The 16,396-nt window shown below is 42.7% G+C and overlaps 2 protein-coding genes across 5 annotated transcripts in view; one reads left to right on the top strand and one right to left on the bottom strand.

Moving 5' to 3' along the window:
- g6fl (g6f-like) overlaps positions 1-10,917 on the bottom strand; it is a 13,827-nt gene extending 2,910 nt beyond the window's left edge. For 2 of the 3 annotated variants that reach the window (XM_079731475.1, XM_079731474.1), the window contains exons 1-6: positions 10,781-10,916; positions 10,084-10,410; positions 9,454-9,771; positions 9,209-9,244; positions 8,329-8,661; positions 3,002-3,262 (exon numbers count right to left, since the gene is read on the bottom strand). In XM_079731475.1, coding sequence (XP_079587601.1) covers positions 3,002-3,262; positions 8,329-8,661; positions 9,209-9,244; positions 9,454-9,771; positions 10,084-10,410; positions 10,781-10,859 — 1,354 coding nt within the window. In that variant the 5' untranslated portion in view covers positions 10,860-10,916. Of the gene's footprint in view, positions 1-3,001; positions 3,263-8,328; positions 8,662-9,208; positions 9,245-9,453; positions 9,772-10,083; positions 10,411-10,780 lie in introns of all 3 variants that reach the window. The other variant, XM_079731476.1, reaches the window with a different exon arrangement.
- Positions 10,918-13,568: 2,651 nt separating this feature from the next.
- LOC307070397 (poliovirus receptor homolog) overlaps positions 13,569-16,396 on the top strand; it is a 75,973-nt gene continuing 73,145 nt past the window's right edge. For both annotated transcript variants that reach the window (XM_079728851.1, XM_079728850.1), the window contains exon 1: positions 13,569-14,033. In XM_079728851.1, coding sequence (XP_079584977.1) covers positions 13,949-14,033 — 85 coding nt within the window. In that variant the 5' untranslated portion in view covers positions 13,569-13,948. The remainder of the gene's footprint in view (positions 14,034-16,396) is intronic.

Genomic DNA, 16,396 nt, shown 5'->3' on the forward strand with positions numbered 1-16,396 from the left:
ACAATTTGCCTCTGGGTAGATTGGCAAGCATAACAGTGTGGTGTGCAGCGTTCTGGGACATTAAAATAAGTAAAAGTCTCAGGGGGAAAGCAGAGAGAGAATGCGCAGGCGCTCCACTGGCGCCCAATTCCATTTTTATTCCATAAGCAAATATTAGCTCGCTGTTAAACTATTTACTTTTTTACGGAAAGTAAAGCAAATGCAAATGCAAATTGTCAGCTTTATTTGCACAATAGTTTGAATGACTTCATTTTTGCAGCAGCCCGCGGGGAACTGGTGGAGACGAGGAGGAGGTCCTGGTTCCTACAGAGATTAACACTTTGATGGTAGATCCACCTCAGAGAGTGAAGGTTAGGCCACGACGGCGGCATGCACGATTTCCATTAAAAACAACTAGGAATAGCATCACGGAAAGTTGGAATTATAAGAAGAAAATAAGAAAGAAGGAACTGAATTGTTTGAAAAAGTCCTGTGTAGCTCTTGTGACAATGCATGGCCTTGGGGCTGCCAGGGTTTAGGGTTCAATTCCCATGCTTAGAATGTATTCACTAGAAGTTCTATTTGCATATCCTAAAGAAAAGTGACTAATGATGTATTGAAATGTATGACTATTGGAAATTCCTTCATGTAATATTCATGCAGCCGTGAACTGATAAAGAGTTTATTACAAAGTCATGGCAACTATACCATTCCAGCCAGACTTGTGTTCAAGTTCATACAACTTTATTGATAAAAGCCTCAGCCTTCAGAGCTCACCTCAGCCCTGCTGTCGGGGCATCTAGTTGGCCTCTCTGTAATCAATCATTATGTGCTGTGTGAAATGTAATTGATTGGGGTGTATGTGTGTGTGTGTGTGTATGTGTGTGTGTGTGTGTGTGTGTGTGTGTGTGTATAATGACTAGGCTAATGGGATATTGTGGTTGAAGCTGACCCCCGTACTGACCTGAACAGTACACCATGCCAACTTGAACCTATGAATTATGGTAATTGAGTGCAGTGGAGCGAAGACATAAATACCCCCTATTTCTCTCTACCTCTCACTCCCCCGCTCTCTCCCGTCTTTCTTCTTATCTCTAATCTTCCCATTGTCCACCTGCCACCTACCCACTTGTCTCCCTTTTTTTTTCAAAGGAGGCAGATTCGTATCCTGGTGATTGTGGATAAGGGTTGCTGACGGGAGACCACGTAGCTACGCCGGTACTTAGATCACGGTCCAACATAGAACAGGAAATTAGGTATGTTATGTGCTTGAAGAAGATGATTTAAATTGGTGTTGGTAATGCAGTCTTTCTCTGTTCTGTATTTTACTGAATCGAATGTTCATGAATTTTTTATGTTGTACTTTTTCCTCCCATGCTCTTTAGTCTCCACTGTCAGATTTCTTTTTTCTTACACAATACCGTTTTTCTATCTGTCTGTCTGTCTGTCTGTCTGTCTGTCTGTCTGCCTGTCTGTCTGTCTGTCTGTCTATCAATTAAATGATCTAGAGAAAGAGTGAGGCATTTTTAGATTTCAAAAGTGTATCTACTTTTCCACATGCATTTACGTTCAACCAGGCGTATAGGAACAAATTTCTATTTGATGCTATTATAATGAGAAAGCACGACTGTGTACCTCAGCCCTGTCTCCATGACTATTTCATGCATTGTACAAAATGTGGGATAGCCGCACTCATGAATTATTTGGTGCTGCCTGAGCTACCGGGCTTCCATTGTGGCGGATCAGGGAACCACTAATCGCTATGCTATGGCATCCCCTCATAAAGGCTTTGCACTACAGACTGCTCCAGGTCCAACACTTGTGGAATCAAATATTTTCTGTGCTTTTCTCCGCCATTAAAATTCTCTCTCTCTGAGCTATCGTTTTTTAGTCTCTCATTTAATTGAGTTATACGTGAACATATGTTAGCTGTGAATACACTTCCACGATGGCAAACTTAGCAAGACCCTGATCCAGCATTTACCAAGTGACTAGAACATTTTCTCTCTCGCTCGCTTTCTATCTTCTCTCTCTCGCTCTCTCTCGCTCTCTCTCTCTGACTCTTCCATCTCTGTGTGTTTCCTCCATCTCCATCCCTCTTGCTACAGTACCATCAGCGTGCATCACAATGAGCTCTGGGCTTCACAACACAAGTGATGTATACGGGCGGTCCAAGACAGAGCTCATCACTGCTTAGGGATCCATTGAAGTGTCACGTGACCCTGTGTGCAGGGTCCGCCACTAATAGATAATATAACAGTACATTCCCCAACAGCCAGAGTGGAGTCATTTACGTAACAGGCCCATTATTTTAATTGCAGAATCACTCTTTACCCTGCGCTTAGACCAGCATCACTTAATGATGCCTAGGAATACTATGTATTCAGCAATTGTGCATACAATGATCCTGACACTATGCAATTAATTACTGTAATACATTTCACAACCATCTACCAGAATCTACTATCTAGGTAGAGAGCCTATGTCCCCTAAACAAGTAGATCCTAGCCACTCAATATGTTGTCTAGGGTTTTACCTTGTGCATTGATGCATAGAACAATACTGCTAAGAATATAGAATGCAGAACATAGCAGGTTTTGTTGTTTCGTTCACTGGTTTGGACAAAACAAAGATACAGCTGTGGGAGCTTTTTAAACACTCGCTATAATGTATCTAATCAAAGTAAATTGATGGCCAACTGCCCAAATTCAGAGCTGAGTCTAACATAAATCATGGTGGATTTACATCTGTAAATATATAGTACATAAACCTGTCAACCATTAACCTGGGTTCTTAAGAAGCTGGCCATATAATTCAAGGCCTTAAGAAAGATATTTCAATTATTTTATTTTTTTAGTTTGTTTGTTTCTAGTTAGCAGTTTACTGTTTTATCCCTGTACAGCCCTTCGAGATTTCTTGAATGAAAATGGCTTTATAAATCAAATTAATTATTATTATTATAATAAAAAGAAATATTATTATAATATATATATTACAGCTGGTCTGAAGCCTTGCATCCCACCTGTAGTGGGCAGTGTGACAGTGTACACTGCCCTGATCACCTGTCCGTTCCTCAGCAGCATGTTGCAGGTGTATTTGCCGGCGTTGTCGGCGGTGATGGGCAGGCTGATGTTGACGTTGAGTTTGCCGGGCCCTGGACTGAAGCTGCGTGGCCTGCCACTCCTGTTCTGGTGGGACCACCCCACCTGATCCAACTGGGATATCCCTGAGTATCTGCAGGATATGTACAGCGACGAGGACGTGGACGAGGGACTGACTTCCACTAGAAGATGAGCAAGAATGGGAATGTGGGGAAGAACACTTTAAAAATAGAAAATGCATTTCCTGCAGAAAATGCGGTGAGTGCTGTAGTATAAAGTGAGTTTGAAAATATTTTTTTATAAAGCCACATAGATTAAGACATAAAGAAAGGTTAAATGGCTTAAATCAAGTGAAGGGATTTGAACAAAAGTTCAAAGGTCTAAATGGAGTAAACAATGTAAACATGCACACCATTTAAGAAAATGTAAATGGTTGGAAACAAATAAAGTGACAGCTGAATGAGAAGCGCAAAGCATTGCTAAAAATGCAGAAATGTAAAATTAATTGAACTGAAAAATTCAAAGGTCAAATGTATTGCCCTGCACTGGTGTGTGTGTGTGTGTGTGTGTGTGTGTGTGTGTGTGTGTGTGTGTGTGTGTGTGTGTGTGTGTGTGTGTGTGTTAAAGAGAATAGCGAACCGGTGTGTGATTAAAAGTAGCCTAAAAGAGCGGGAAGAAATGCCCAATCTGGCAACACTGCCTGAACGTCCTCCATAAGAAGCCCAATCTGGCGGGGAAACCGACCAATCTGGCAACACTGATTAACGTCCTCACGCTCCAGCGTAAATCAATGAGACCAACTGAAAACGAAGCCGGTGGGAAACTACAACTGCGATTCTGAATAAAGTTTAAATATCAAAATTCAGTTTGGATATTATTGAAGATACAAGTGTGTATATTTGTTATATGGTTTGAACGAAGGTGAACGGTTGAAAAATGATTGAGTTACGATGTCTTGAGAATTAGGAGTGTCAGAATGGGCTGAATTAGTTACGTCTTAAACTGTTGAAGTACCAGAGGACCGCCGTCCTCTGGTACGTCCTCCCATTGACTCCCATGTTAAAAAACAAGATGGTATTTTAAAAGTAGAATATCTTAAAAAGTATTAAATATTTTTAAAAAACTGAAAAGAAGCGCGCAATTCCAAGCTAATATGAACATTTTAAATTTGAATGGAGTCTTTAGGTGAAAAATTGAGGAAGGAGATAGGTCCTTAAAGTTTGTAGAGAATAAGAAAGAAAGAAAGAAAGAAAGAAAGAAAGAAAGAAAGAAAGAAAGAAAGAAAGAAAGAAAGAAAGAATAAAACCTAAGAAGAACAATAGTTGAGCGCTGCATTCAGCACTCAAAATGACTGCATTTGAGTGTTAAGTAGTTTAAATGTCAAATGCACAGTATTACAAAGGGTCTTTCTTGACGGGGTCTTTCTTTAACTAGATTATTTGCTACAAGCCAAGGAGTCAACAATGTATTTATATACAGTATATAATAATATAGAAATAGAAAAAAGATTCAACATATATATATACAGTGTTGGGAAAGTTCACTTTCTACGTGAACTAGTTCAAAGTTCAGTTCACAAATTTTAAAATGAACTAGTTCAGTTAAACGTTCATAATTCAAAATTTTGAACGAAGTTCACAGTTCCAAAAAATGAACTAGTTCATAGTTCTTTTTTTCAATATGTTGCTGTGAGCTATTTGTTTTTTCCGGTATTTTGAACATTGAGCCCCCTTTGTGGTTTGTCTAGGATGAAATAGAGACCGGTCGATCGCAATCTACGTATTTGGGACCTCTGCTCTAGGGTCTATAGCATATAACCGCGTTGTCTGATTACAGTTTAATTCATTTTCTACAATTTAACAGCTCTCGTTTTGAAGAATAATCACCGCGCCATTCGTTTCAATGGGAATCGCGCCGGTCTATACTTTCAAAATAATAAAATTATAAATACATATTTATAATTTGAAATTCGTCCCAGCCTTTATACGACAGATACTATAGGGTCTATAGCATATAACCGCCTTTTCTGATTACAGTTTAATGTAACAGTAAGCTGGCAACACCGCAACTGCAAATTAACCAGAGATTACCATGGCAACCGGTCAAACAACACGGCGATCTGCGCGCGCATCCGCCGTGTTGATAAACAAATAACCCCCATATTGAACGAAGTTAAACGAAGTGAGGGTGCCGTTCACAGACACCAGAATGTACGAGTTCACAGTAACGTTCATCAGGCAGTAATACAATACGTTCAGTTCACGTTCGCCCAAAATATGAACGAGTTCATGAACTATCGTTCAATGAACGCGTTCAGGCACAACACTGTATATATATATATATATATATATATATATATATATATATATATATATATATATATATATATATATATATATATATATATATACAATAAAGTGACTCTAGAGGCCCGTCAACACGGAGCCGAAACGGGCGAAAACTATCCGGTTTCGTTTTATGAGGTTCAGGAATATCTCCGTAAAGAAGGATTCATTGCGAAACCGCATCGAGCTGTAGAAACGCTGTAGTAAATATTCAAGGCGCTGGTTCTCCACAGAAAAAAGTGGAGCGCATCAACCCTGCGTGCATACAGGCTGCGCGCTCTATACAAATATTCAGTCACGAGGAGATTCAACCTCTTAAATTGAGCAGAAATACTTTTAAATGTACAGGTAGTAATTACATTTATCTAGTGGCTGTATTTAAAGCTACAAAAAGAATACAAATAAAAAGGGGGGGGGGGCAATGACGTCATCGTTTGCGTTTCAGGCGCCCACACGAATCCTAACACGAAACCGCATAGGTCCGGATATATTTAAAAACCACCTTGGGACATGGTTTCGGAAATGTGCGGTATCGGGCTCCGGATCCGCCGGCTCCGTCTGGACGTTCGGCCGAAACGCATAAAGGTACGGCCACACTGAACGCGTTATGCGCGTAAGATTACGCGCGTAACGCGCCTAACCTGACGCTTAATCATTGTGTGTCACAAAAAATATTTTCGATAATGACCGGCGACGTTCTATAAATTATCCACCTTACTACACGGCTACTTGCCAAAACGAAAAAATAACTTCACATGGTGTGTCTTTTTACAATTTATTCGTTACCAGCATTCGTAGTGTTGATTAGCAGAGAAATAGTCCGCCAAAGACGTTGACGTCGCTTAGCAACCGAAGACGCTGGGGTTGACAAGTACAACAATAAAGCAATGATTTAAAAAAAAAACACAAACGCTCGATCAAAGGCCCGGCCCGAGGATAGTGGTGGGAAATATCGGCCCGACCCGGCCCGCGGGTCGGCTCGGGCTCGGGCTCAGGCAAAGAATCTAAACTCTAGTGCATGACATCCTCCGTAGGCGCTCACAGCTGTGTGAGTTTCACCACCTCCTCATCGTTTCAGCACACACTGAAACGATGACTTGGTCGTCCATGTTCTTTCTGCTTCTGTGCGTCCTCCGGTCTCTTTTCCAGTGACATCGGGTCAAGCTCAACGCTGATTGGCTATCGCGGCTAAGCGTCACGCGTTGGCGCGTCAAAAGTTCAATTTTTTGGACTACGCGCGTTGGTGCGTTTGGTGCGTTATTTAGGTGCGTAAAATACCTCTAACGCGCTGCTTTAGCGCGTGTAACGCACCTACGCGCCTAAACCAATGGTTCCCTATGCAAAAAAAAATTCAATTCAGTGTGGCCGTACCTTAAGACTTATGCGGCTTCACCAAAAAATCGGCTCCGTGTGGACGGGGCCTAAAGGTACGGCCACACTGAACGCGTTACGCGCGTTCAGTGTGGCCGTACCTTAAGATCTGCAACTTTGGCACAGACTACAACATGCTGTGGTGTGAGGTGTCTTTTCAAGGACATTTCACTCCTCAAGAATCCACGGGATCTAACCATGGACCCTGGAGGCAATTTATCAGACTAATCCAGTTCCTTATTGTTGACCAAGAATAAAAAGGACTATAATAAAAAAAATAATAATAATAAAAAAATAATAATAATAAAAAAGACTACCAAATGATGGTTTTATGAATAAAAAATTGCGACACATTGTGTGAGGGCATACAATTACGGATAAACATCTAGGAGAACTGTTTAAAGAAAAGGCCAAGGATGACGGGAAAAAGTACAGTGGCTGGTGAAAAACAACACCACGAACAATCCACTGCAGGGTCAAAATAATATATATTCATTAAAGCCATTTGCTGCTAATGTGTTGCTTGACTGTGACTGATGCTTAGTGTCTCATCAAACTAAAATGTGAATCCATCTGAGTGTAATCAAGCCACACAGACCTGTACACACCCTTATGCACTGGCACACGTACACACACACACACACACACACACACACACACACACACACACACACACACACACACACACACACACACACGCTACAACACACTTTAGTCTTGATTAGAGTTATCAGTGTGCAGCCTCGTCTGTGGGAGGGCAGAAAGTATAATCATACATAATGATACTTTTAATGAGGTGGGGTAAAAATATATGTGTCACATGATTGGTGTGTGTGTGTGCATGCATGTGGGAGAGAGATAGAGTGTGCGTGGGTGGCTTTGTTTGACAGATTTGGGAAATGTGTGCACAGTTGACCTGTGCATGGAAGAGTGCGAGAGAGAGAGACTGAGAGAGTGAGAAAAGGGATTGTCTAAGTGTTTGTTTGAAAAATAATAAAATTAATAAAATAAAGGCTGCCGGTATGTGTGTGCGTGGGTGCGTGTGTCTGTGTGTGAGTGTGCATATTCATGCATGAGCATTTGTGTCAACGCAGGTCTGAGAGCCTTATGAAAAAGGTGTGTGCGTGTGCGTTGGTGTGTGTGAAAGATGTGTGCAACACGGTGACAGTGACAGATGGGCTGCTGATGTGGGGGCAGCTGTGATGGATGCCAGCAGGGCCGTGATTAGTAAAGCATCTCAAGGCCGTGAAGACAGCGTAATGCGTGTGTCCAGGCATGTGATGTGAGCGCACGCATAAAAAGTTGCGTTATGTGTGCACGTATTAAAAGGTGGGGGTCACACTAGATCACATCTCCTTGCTCAGCTAACAACCAGCATAAAAAAAGACAGGGCCCAGTGATATAAGATGAAAAGAAAATAGTGTATTTACTAGTATGTACACAAAAGCAGTAGTAGCAATGTAAACGTAAATTCTAAACATGTAATATATAAGGCATTATGCACCCTGACCTCCTCCTTCCCCAGTAGCTACCTTTGAGCACGCTCAGCGTGGTCGTCTGTCTGTAGCATTTATCATCGAGGAAGACGTCACAGGTGAAGAGACCAGCGTCTCTGAGCTCCGGGCTCAGTAGGAAGGAGAATAAGCCGGAATGGGCGTTGTACGGCGGGCCTGCCAGCTGTAGCAGCGGACTCCCCTCCGCTGGAGGGGCAGTGGAGTCCCTCCAGCGGTCGTACTGGTACACCAGCTTCGGAAGCATCCTCTTGTCCAGATTCTCCCAGCGGACCATCACGGAGTCGCCCTTGCAGGGCGGACAGGCCAAGGGATGGGGCCGGTTGGCCACACTGCCAGTGGAGATCTGAAGGTCTGTTTAACGAGAGAGAAACATAGTATGGTTTGGGAGAGAGAAAGTTGGAGGCGAGGGAGAGAGAGATTTGAAGGCCGATGGATCTGTAGGGTGTGATAGAGTAAGAATGATAGAGCGACAGAGAGGGTTAGGCAGTTGAAGGTGAGAGTGAAATACCTAGAAGAAAGACGAGGTAAAAGAGAGTATCAGAAAAAGTAACATGAGAAAATTAGCAAATTCGAAAGAAGAGAAATGCCGTAAAACATCAAGCAGAAATCGCTTTAGAGTCACAAGGACAATGTGAATAAGAAGCAAATGAAAGGATCAAGAATAGAAAAGAAGAAATAGTGCGGGACTGAAAATAGTGTCTCAATGATACAATGCAGAGACAAGGACAGAGAAAATAAGCATTGAGAGAGAAAAGAGGCAAACTGAGATAAGAGAGAATGTTTGACAACAATGAGGATTACATTCTTATGTTCTCAGCGCGGCATCTAATGCTATTCTTGCATTTCACTCTGGCAGATTTGCAAAGCGCTGACACTGAGCTTTCAGAAAGTCACTCACCGTTTGGTACCTTGGTGAATGAGGCCACATTGGCATCTGTGTGGAATGAAAAGCAGAGAGGTATATACATAAAAAATGGCTAAATAATGAATTATACATATCAACTATAATATTAATGGGAGCCCTGGCAGAGAAATCACTGCAGAATGAATACTGCTAAAGTGATCACACAGGGAAATATATACATTTAACTGGCATTAACAAGACTGATAAGACAATTGGTTTCTATTTTGATGAGGACTCACCGCAACCACGAGGCACCAGAATAACCCTTCCCTGCTGCCCCCATATGTTTTCTCTGCTGACATCCACCTTCACGTCAACGTTGAAGGAGAAGTTGGCTGCGCTGCGGTTGTATTTAGGCTGAATCACACAGACGTAGGTGCCTTGGTCATTCTTGTTGAAGTGGGGGATCTTTGTCAGGGTCTGCAGCGGCCTCTCCTCTGACCTCAGTGGCGTGCCGCCAGGGCCTGCCCAGGTGATGCTGCAGACCATGTAGGGGACGACGCTGGCCTCGAGCCGGAGGATGCCATATGGCAGGGGTGAGGCGGGAACCATGGTGACTGCAGACGACAGGGCAGTGTAACATGGGATTAATGCCTCTGTACAGGGACCGCCCGCCCCTAGTGAGTCGCATTCATCACCCAGGCCACCACTGCCATGTGGAGCTGATCATTTGTCAGTGAGGACTTATTTGCACATTCTTCTCAGGGGTGTATATCGAGGGCTTCAAAGGAGGATACACTTTTGCATCCATTCGAGGTATATTCATAAATATTCATTAAATATAATATAGAAAAAGAGAAAACAAAAAAAGTACGATAGACAGGTTGGCGATAGGTATAATGGATATGGATGTAAAAAATATACTCTACCAGTGAGTAAGGCGTGCAATATGACCTTTCTCAGTTTCCTTTCTTGCTTTTCGACCAAGCAGGTGATAAGGCCTTGATCACCCATTTTGGGTACGAAGAGCAGAGAGAAAACCCCAGACTCCAGGAAGTTAGGGTCAGCCAATGAGAACTTAGGGGGACCAGATGAAACCTTCCCTTCACTGGCTGAGAGGAGGAGTTTCTCAATCCCCTCAGGGGTGCTGTGCTTGGTCCAGCTCACAGTCACTGTGCCCGTCATCTCCGGGTCAACGCAGGGCAAGGTGGTAGGCCTTCCCAGTTCGGTCACTATAATGTCATCATATTCTCTGTCTTAACACAAATAGAAAGACATTTTAGTTTAGTGTTGTTAACCTGCTCCTGAAGATTTCCCAGCGCTTCCTGAGCTGCCACAAGATGGAGTATTATGTGTGTGAATGACAATAAATGTAAATGGTATTCATTGTTTATTTCACATACAAGGTTGGAAGGCAAATACAAATACAACAGTAACCTGGCAGAGATATGTCCTTCTTAACTTGGCATTTCCTGACGTGAATAGCTACGTTTTTCAGATAAACAGGAATGGTTAGAATAGTCCTTCAAGTGAAGTACGAGAGAAGGAAACTCACCAGACTGAGCACAGACAATAAAGTTAGGTGTTACCAATTTCCTAAAGGATTTTAAAAACCTCGTTCCGTACCTGTGAGAGTTTGGCTAGAGTAAATGAACGATGCCATCCAGTAATACAGAAGAGCCAAGGTGTAAATGTCAAACTCCATGACTAATTCCAAGTGAATTGCAGCTTTGACATTCACTCACTAAAACCCTTATTCTTTCCTTCTTCTGTTTCTGCACTGCAATAGCCCTGTGAAGAGATGTCTGGCAGTGTATCCAGAGGGTTATGACTGGGTTACAGGAAATGACCCAGTCAAATACAAGATAATCAACAGGAAGACGGTGTCAGGGTACTCTTCACTAAGTGCTTGTGTGTGCAGCTGATAGACAAGAATTGTATGAAAATATATATTCCAGTGACCCTGCTGCATATGTAGTTGTGCTGTATAACAAGTGAATAAATCCCATATAAAATAACTGACCTTCACATCCTGTGGGACAAAAGGGAATGGGTTAACTAGCTGTATTCATGTCAGTATCACAATGCAATGAAAATGATTTACACAGCAGAGACTGAGGGACTGGGGTTGATGAAAAAGAGAAAAAAGAAAGAAAGAAAGACTTTTGGTTTGGTGTGGGAGCAAGCAACCCCCTGGGTACATGTCTTTACATCCCATAAATGTCTTTAATTAAGCTAAAGGTATTATCTTCTCCTCTGAGCACTATTACCCATCTCTCCATAATTACCATCGGGTGGGCGGGGGCGTGGAGAGAGAGAGAGAGAGAGAGAGAGAGAGAGAGAGAGAGAGAGAGAGAGAGAGAGAGAGAGCAGGGAATGAGAGGAAGAGAGAGAGTGAGAGACATGGTTAGAGGTAGAGAGAGATAGAGATAGGAAGAGAGAGATAAGGAGAGCAAGAGAACAGAGTCAGGGAGAGAAAGAGACAGAGAGTGCAAGAGAGAGATGGAATGTGTGTGAGAGGGCGTCGGGAGAGACATAGAGAGAGATAGAGAGACAGAGAGAGAGAGAGAGAGAGAGAGAGAGAGAGATACTTGGTGCACTCGGGTTGTTTTATGACACAGAAAGAGTGGGAGAAAGAAGAACATTAAAGATTATACATAATACAGAGGGATAGAAAATGTTGGTCCAAATAGAGGGGTGGGTAAGACACTGGGGGTAATGGGGACAATCTGACTTCAAAGTCTCTCAGTGGCTTGTGATATGAGTGGTGCATAGAGTGGTAGCCGGTACCACCACCCCTCCCTCTACGGTAAATAATAATCAGAGGCTAATGAATCCAGTGCCAATGAGCTATATCAGTTGGTAAGTATGGGCTATGTTATCAGTCTGACAGACCCCAGGGGAAGTCTAGGGATGGAGCCGGGAATGAAAGGAGCTTTTGCTAGAGTGAAGGACATGTGGAACAATGAAAATTAAAAAAGAATCGAGAGAGAGAGAAAGAGAGAGCGAGAGAGAGAGAGAGAAAGACAGACAGACAGACAGACAGACAGACAGACAGACAGACAGAGCGAGAGTCAGACAGACAGACAGACAGACAGACAGACAGACAGACAGACAGACAGACGGACAGACAGAGACAGAGAACGCAGTGACACAGACAGAGAAAAAGGTAGGGTGGAAAGACCAAAATGAAAGAGAAGACTGTAAAAACGTGTGCGAGGTAGAGTTTAGAGGAAAGATGTAGAAGAATAAGAATAAGAACAATAGAGTTGGATGGGAGTGTTGCATGGAACAGAAGTGAAATGGATGCACAAATGAAAGTAGAGGCGACCGGGCTCTTAATAAGCTGGACATATTCATTTTGAGGATAACTCCATGTGAATGCAGCCTCACTGGCACACGAAAGGCAACAGGATCACACACAAACATGAAAAAGGACATATCAGCCAGACTTTATTAACGTGAATTGATTTGTTCACATGTGTGACACTCCATATTCAAACGCTGGATTCACTTTGCTTATGGAGAGGGTGGTTTCTGGTTTCTACAAACTTCAAGGGGAGGGGAAACCATAATAAATGTGGTATTTTTCAGCCGAAATAGAGGGAGAGGCAAACATGAAAAAATTTAAATAATGAAGATAGGCCTAATTAGAGCATCTGCTCGTGGGAATAGGGATTAGATATAAACCAGATAATTCCCCCAGAATTCTGTACACACAAAATAGGACAAACTCTGATACAATGTGGGGATACGTTCCCTACACTGGAGAACTAATAAATTAATAAAAGAGCCATGTGATATACGTTTTCACTATGAAACGTTGTTAGTGTTCGCTGCTGGATTTTTATTGTGTTCATTATCAACGAATATGTATCGATCGCGTCGTCCTGTTGTAAAATCGGATTACGTTTATACTAAAGGATCTGTGCTCGGAACACACAGCAGGGGGCGATGTGATCTTCGTTTTCCACGTAGTTCATGTAACGCCAATGGAACTGCTGAATTAGGTTATATCCTAATTGTGTGTTACTTCTATTTTCATGTAGGACTATATTATGTTTCATACAAAAAAATTATTATCTTAAATTGCAGGTTCATTCATTTGGCATTTCGACAATGCCATTGTGGATGTTGAGAAGATAACTTCAGCTTGTGTCGTTTAAAAAAGAAAAATCTAAACTATATGAAGGTAAAAGAATATATTCTAATCTTCCGAACACGACGCAAAATGTGACGAACTAACACTAATTATTTTCTTTGAATCTGCACGATATGTTCGGAATTGGGTTACGTAATCCAGGCCAACAAGTTGTTCCAAATCCAATGTATGGTGGCTTGCGTCTAATTGCTTTATATTTGTCATAGAGACCGACGCCGCCTGCAATCTGATGACATCACACCGTCACCGCCACTCACCCGCTCGGACAGCAGCACAGAGAGCTAGCTCGCGCCGGACTCAGAAGAACTAGTTGGTAGGAGCGCGCGCGGACGGTTTTTCCACAACATTCACGCTTCGTGCAGGAGCCACTTTGAAAGCGCTGGATCTCACCTGCTTGCTTTTAATTCAAAACAGACTCGATACCAGAAGGGAGAAACAAGTAAAGGACGCTCGCAGCGGAGAATCTCCGTCGGACCTCTGAGGTGTCCTGTACTCCCAAGTTCTGCCGAGGGAAAAAGTCTGGACTCGCATACTCCAGCGTCGGTCCTCTTTTCAGGGGTTTCGCTACATTATTCGTGTTTCGACACATTGACTGCCTGCTCTTTTGTTTTTTGAAAAGGGACTTTATCGCCATGTCGAGACATTACGCTGGAGATTGCCATGGCTCCTCCAGAAACACAGGACTCGTCATCTTGGCCACGTTTTTATTTATTCACGGTAAGAGTTTATTTTGTGAATCGTTTGGTGCTTTCCAACATGTGCAACTAGATATGTCGTAATTTATAAATGTTAAACGTATCCCTTCATGTTACACGGAAATGATGCAAACGAACCACCTGTCAGGGCGGTTACAGGTTTAAAACAAAACGTCCAGGTGATTCAACACCTTGCCTTATTCTTACAGAGTTGAAGCAAGCATAATTTGGTGACTCTGTTTCAGATTTGGTAGTGCATCTTATCTTGGTCTTGGGTTCTTGATATGCAGTCATTGGTGCGTGACTGTGACCCTGGTTTCGGTGACTCAACGCCATGTTTACTTTCAGTAAGGTGTGGCCGCCAGGAGCAAGGTGTTGTTCACAGGTGCCTGGCGAGGTGGATGTCAGTAAGCGAACAGTTGATGTATTGAGTAGAAACGGAGTCCCTGCCATGTCGTGTCCTTGGTGCTGGATACACTGAAAGCATTTTTGTCATTTGATTCATCTACGTCCCCCTTGTTATTTCTTATTTTTCATGGACCTCGATCTCCATTAGCTCCAGGTCGGTGGAGAGAGAATTGGAAGCCAGGTTTAGCTTTTAATGTACAGTCACCCACACCAGGGTTGAGCAACTGAACTGAATTATTCACATCAATGAAAAATTAAACCTTCCACAAGCATTTTTGTTAGTTGTGGTTTAGTGAGTGGGCCATTTTAAAACATTGCCGCTTCAACCAGTATTTTGCTGGTTTCTGTTCAACAGGAACTCGGAACCGGATCAATAGTTGTTTTTCCGTCTGTGTGCAAATACATGGCATTGCACCCGGTGGGAAAGATCCATTAATGTGGCAAAGATTAAAATAAATAAATCACCATATCTCATTTGCATATGAATAAACGTTGCCCTGAAAGAGTTAAACATTCCTTCTACGTCATTGTTTTTTGGTTATTTGTGTTCTGTCTGATAATCAGGGCAACAATGTTAAACTAGGTCTAACTTTTTGGCAGAGCAGCACTATAGGACTAGTCTACTTCTAGTTTTGTGTTGGTTGTTTGTTTTGAAACAGCTATAACATCTATAAATGCAATCCCTTTAGATTTATTCATGCAATGGACCTTTTTATGTCCAGAACCATTTACGGTTAATGCTCTGCCTGAGGGAGAGGGGCAAAAACAAAAAAAATAGATTCTTGCATATTTAAGAAATAGGGAAATACTTGTTAAACCAGGTCAAATGAAATGGCTTTATCCTTTCTTTCATTTGAAATATCTGCATAAACCTCTCAGAATAGATAAAATGCATTTCAGTGCTCCTTTTTTGTGGGAAATGGCACTTTATGTAAACATTAGACTTGTGAGGCATTGTCGTCTTTATTCGCAAGAAAATACTCCAATTTGAAATTTTTCTTGATTAAAACTTCCACACAATACTAATATCAGCCTAAGCATGTGGTGTTCTGTCAAATTTTTGTTTGTCTTTTTTTATATATATAATTAAGTAGGGCACATATTGCTCTCCTGGGAATCCACAGCGATGAGAAGGTGGGCTTTGAAATAACACTGTAAAGCCCCTCCCAATTAAGTTTCTGAGTGCCTGATATGTGGGTCACAAAGGCTTGACCCGTTACCATGGATACGTTTTTTTCTTTTTTATCAAGGAAGGACAGGGGCTTCAGTTGGCAGCGCCGTGGTCGGGGTGGGGGATGCAGGGGCCAGTGTGTCCAGTCCTGTGTTGTCTTATGGCTGAATAGGCTGTGTGCAGGGGGGGTGGGTGGGCTGTCTGGCCGAGCAACCAGTGGAAACCCAGGGTCATGGTGTCGGGGGACCCTCAGCCCCGCCACCCCGCATATTTCCCCCCTCTCGATTCCACGTAGAAGCCAGCCCCTTATTTCCTTTCCCTTGATACAGCAACCTCAGTCTTTTACAACAAATACTGCATCAACTAGCCCACGAACAGGTGGTTTCCTCTGGGGCCTGGTGCAGGAAATGGGGTGGGGTGGGGGGGGGATTGTGCTCTATTCACAGGATCAGTTTGGAAGTTGTAATCACACAGCAGCAGATTCAGACAGGAGACCAACCCCCCCCAACCCCCCGAAGCCATGGCCCTGCCCCCATCTCCCCCGCCGCATACAGGAGGCCTTGTTCTCTGGACCTTTTATTTCCACTGATACCCGTCATTCTGCCTCGTCTACAGCTTTTGTTTGAGTGCTGATAGTCATTGGTTCGTTATTCAGATGTCCTCTATCTCCTCTCTCTTTCCGCTTCCCTTTGGACCCAAGGCCTTACTGTTTATGACAGAAGGAGGCAGACAGGGGGAAAATAAAGGTGTGGTTTTAAAATGACCTGTCACATAAAAGTGTATTGTTTAACCTACCATCTAATAAT

Source organism: Pollachius pollachius (assembly GCF_949987615.1).
Source record: "Pollachius pollachius genome assembly, chromosome: 1".
NCBI lineage: Eukaryota > Metazoa > Chordata > Actinopteri > Gadiformes > Gadidae > Pollachius > Pollachius pollachius.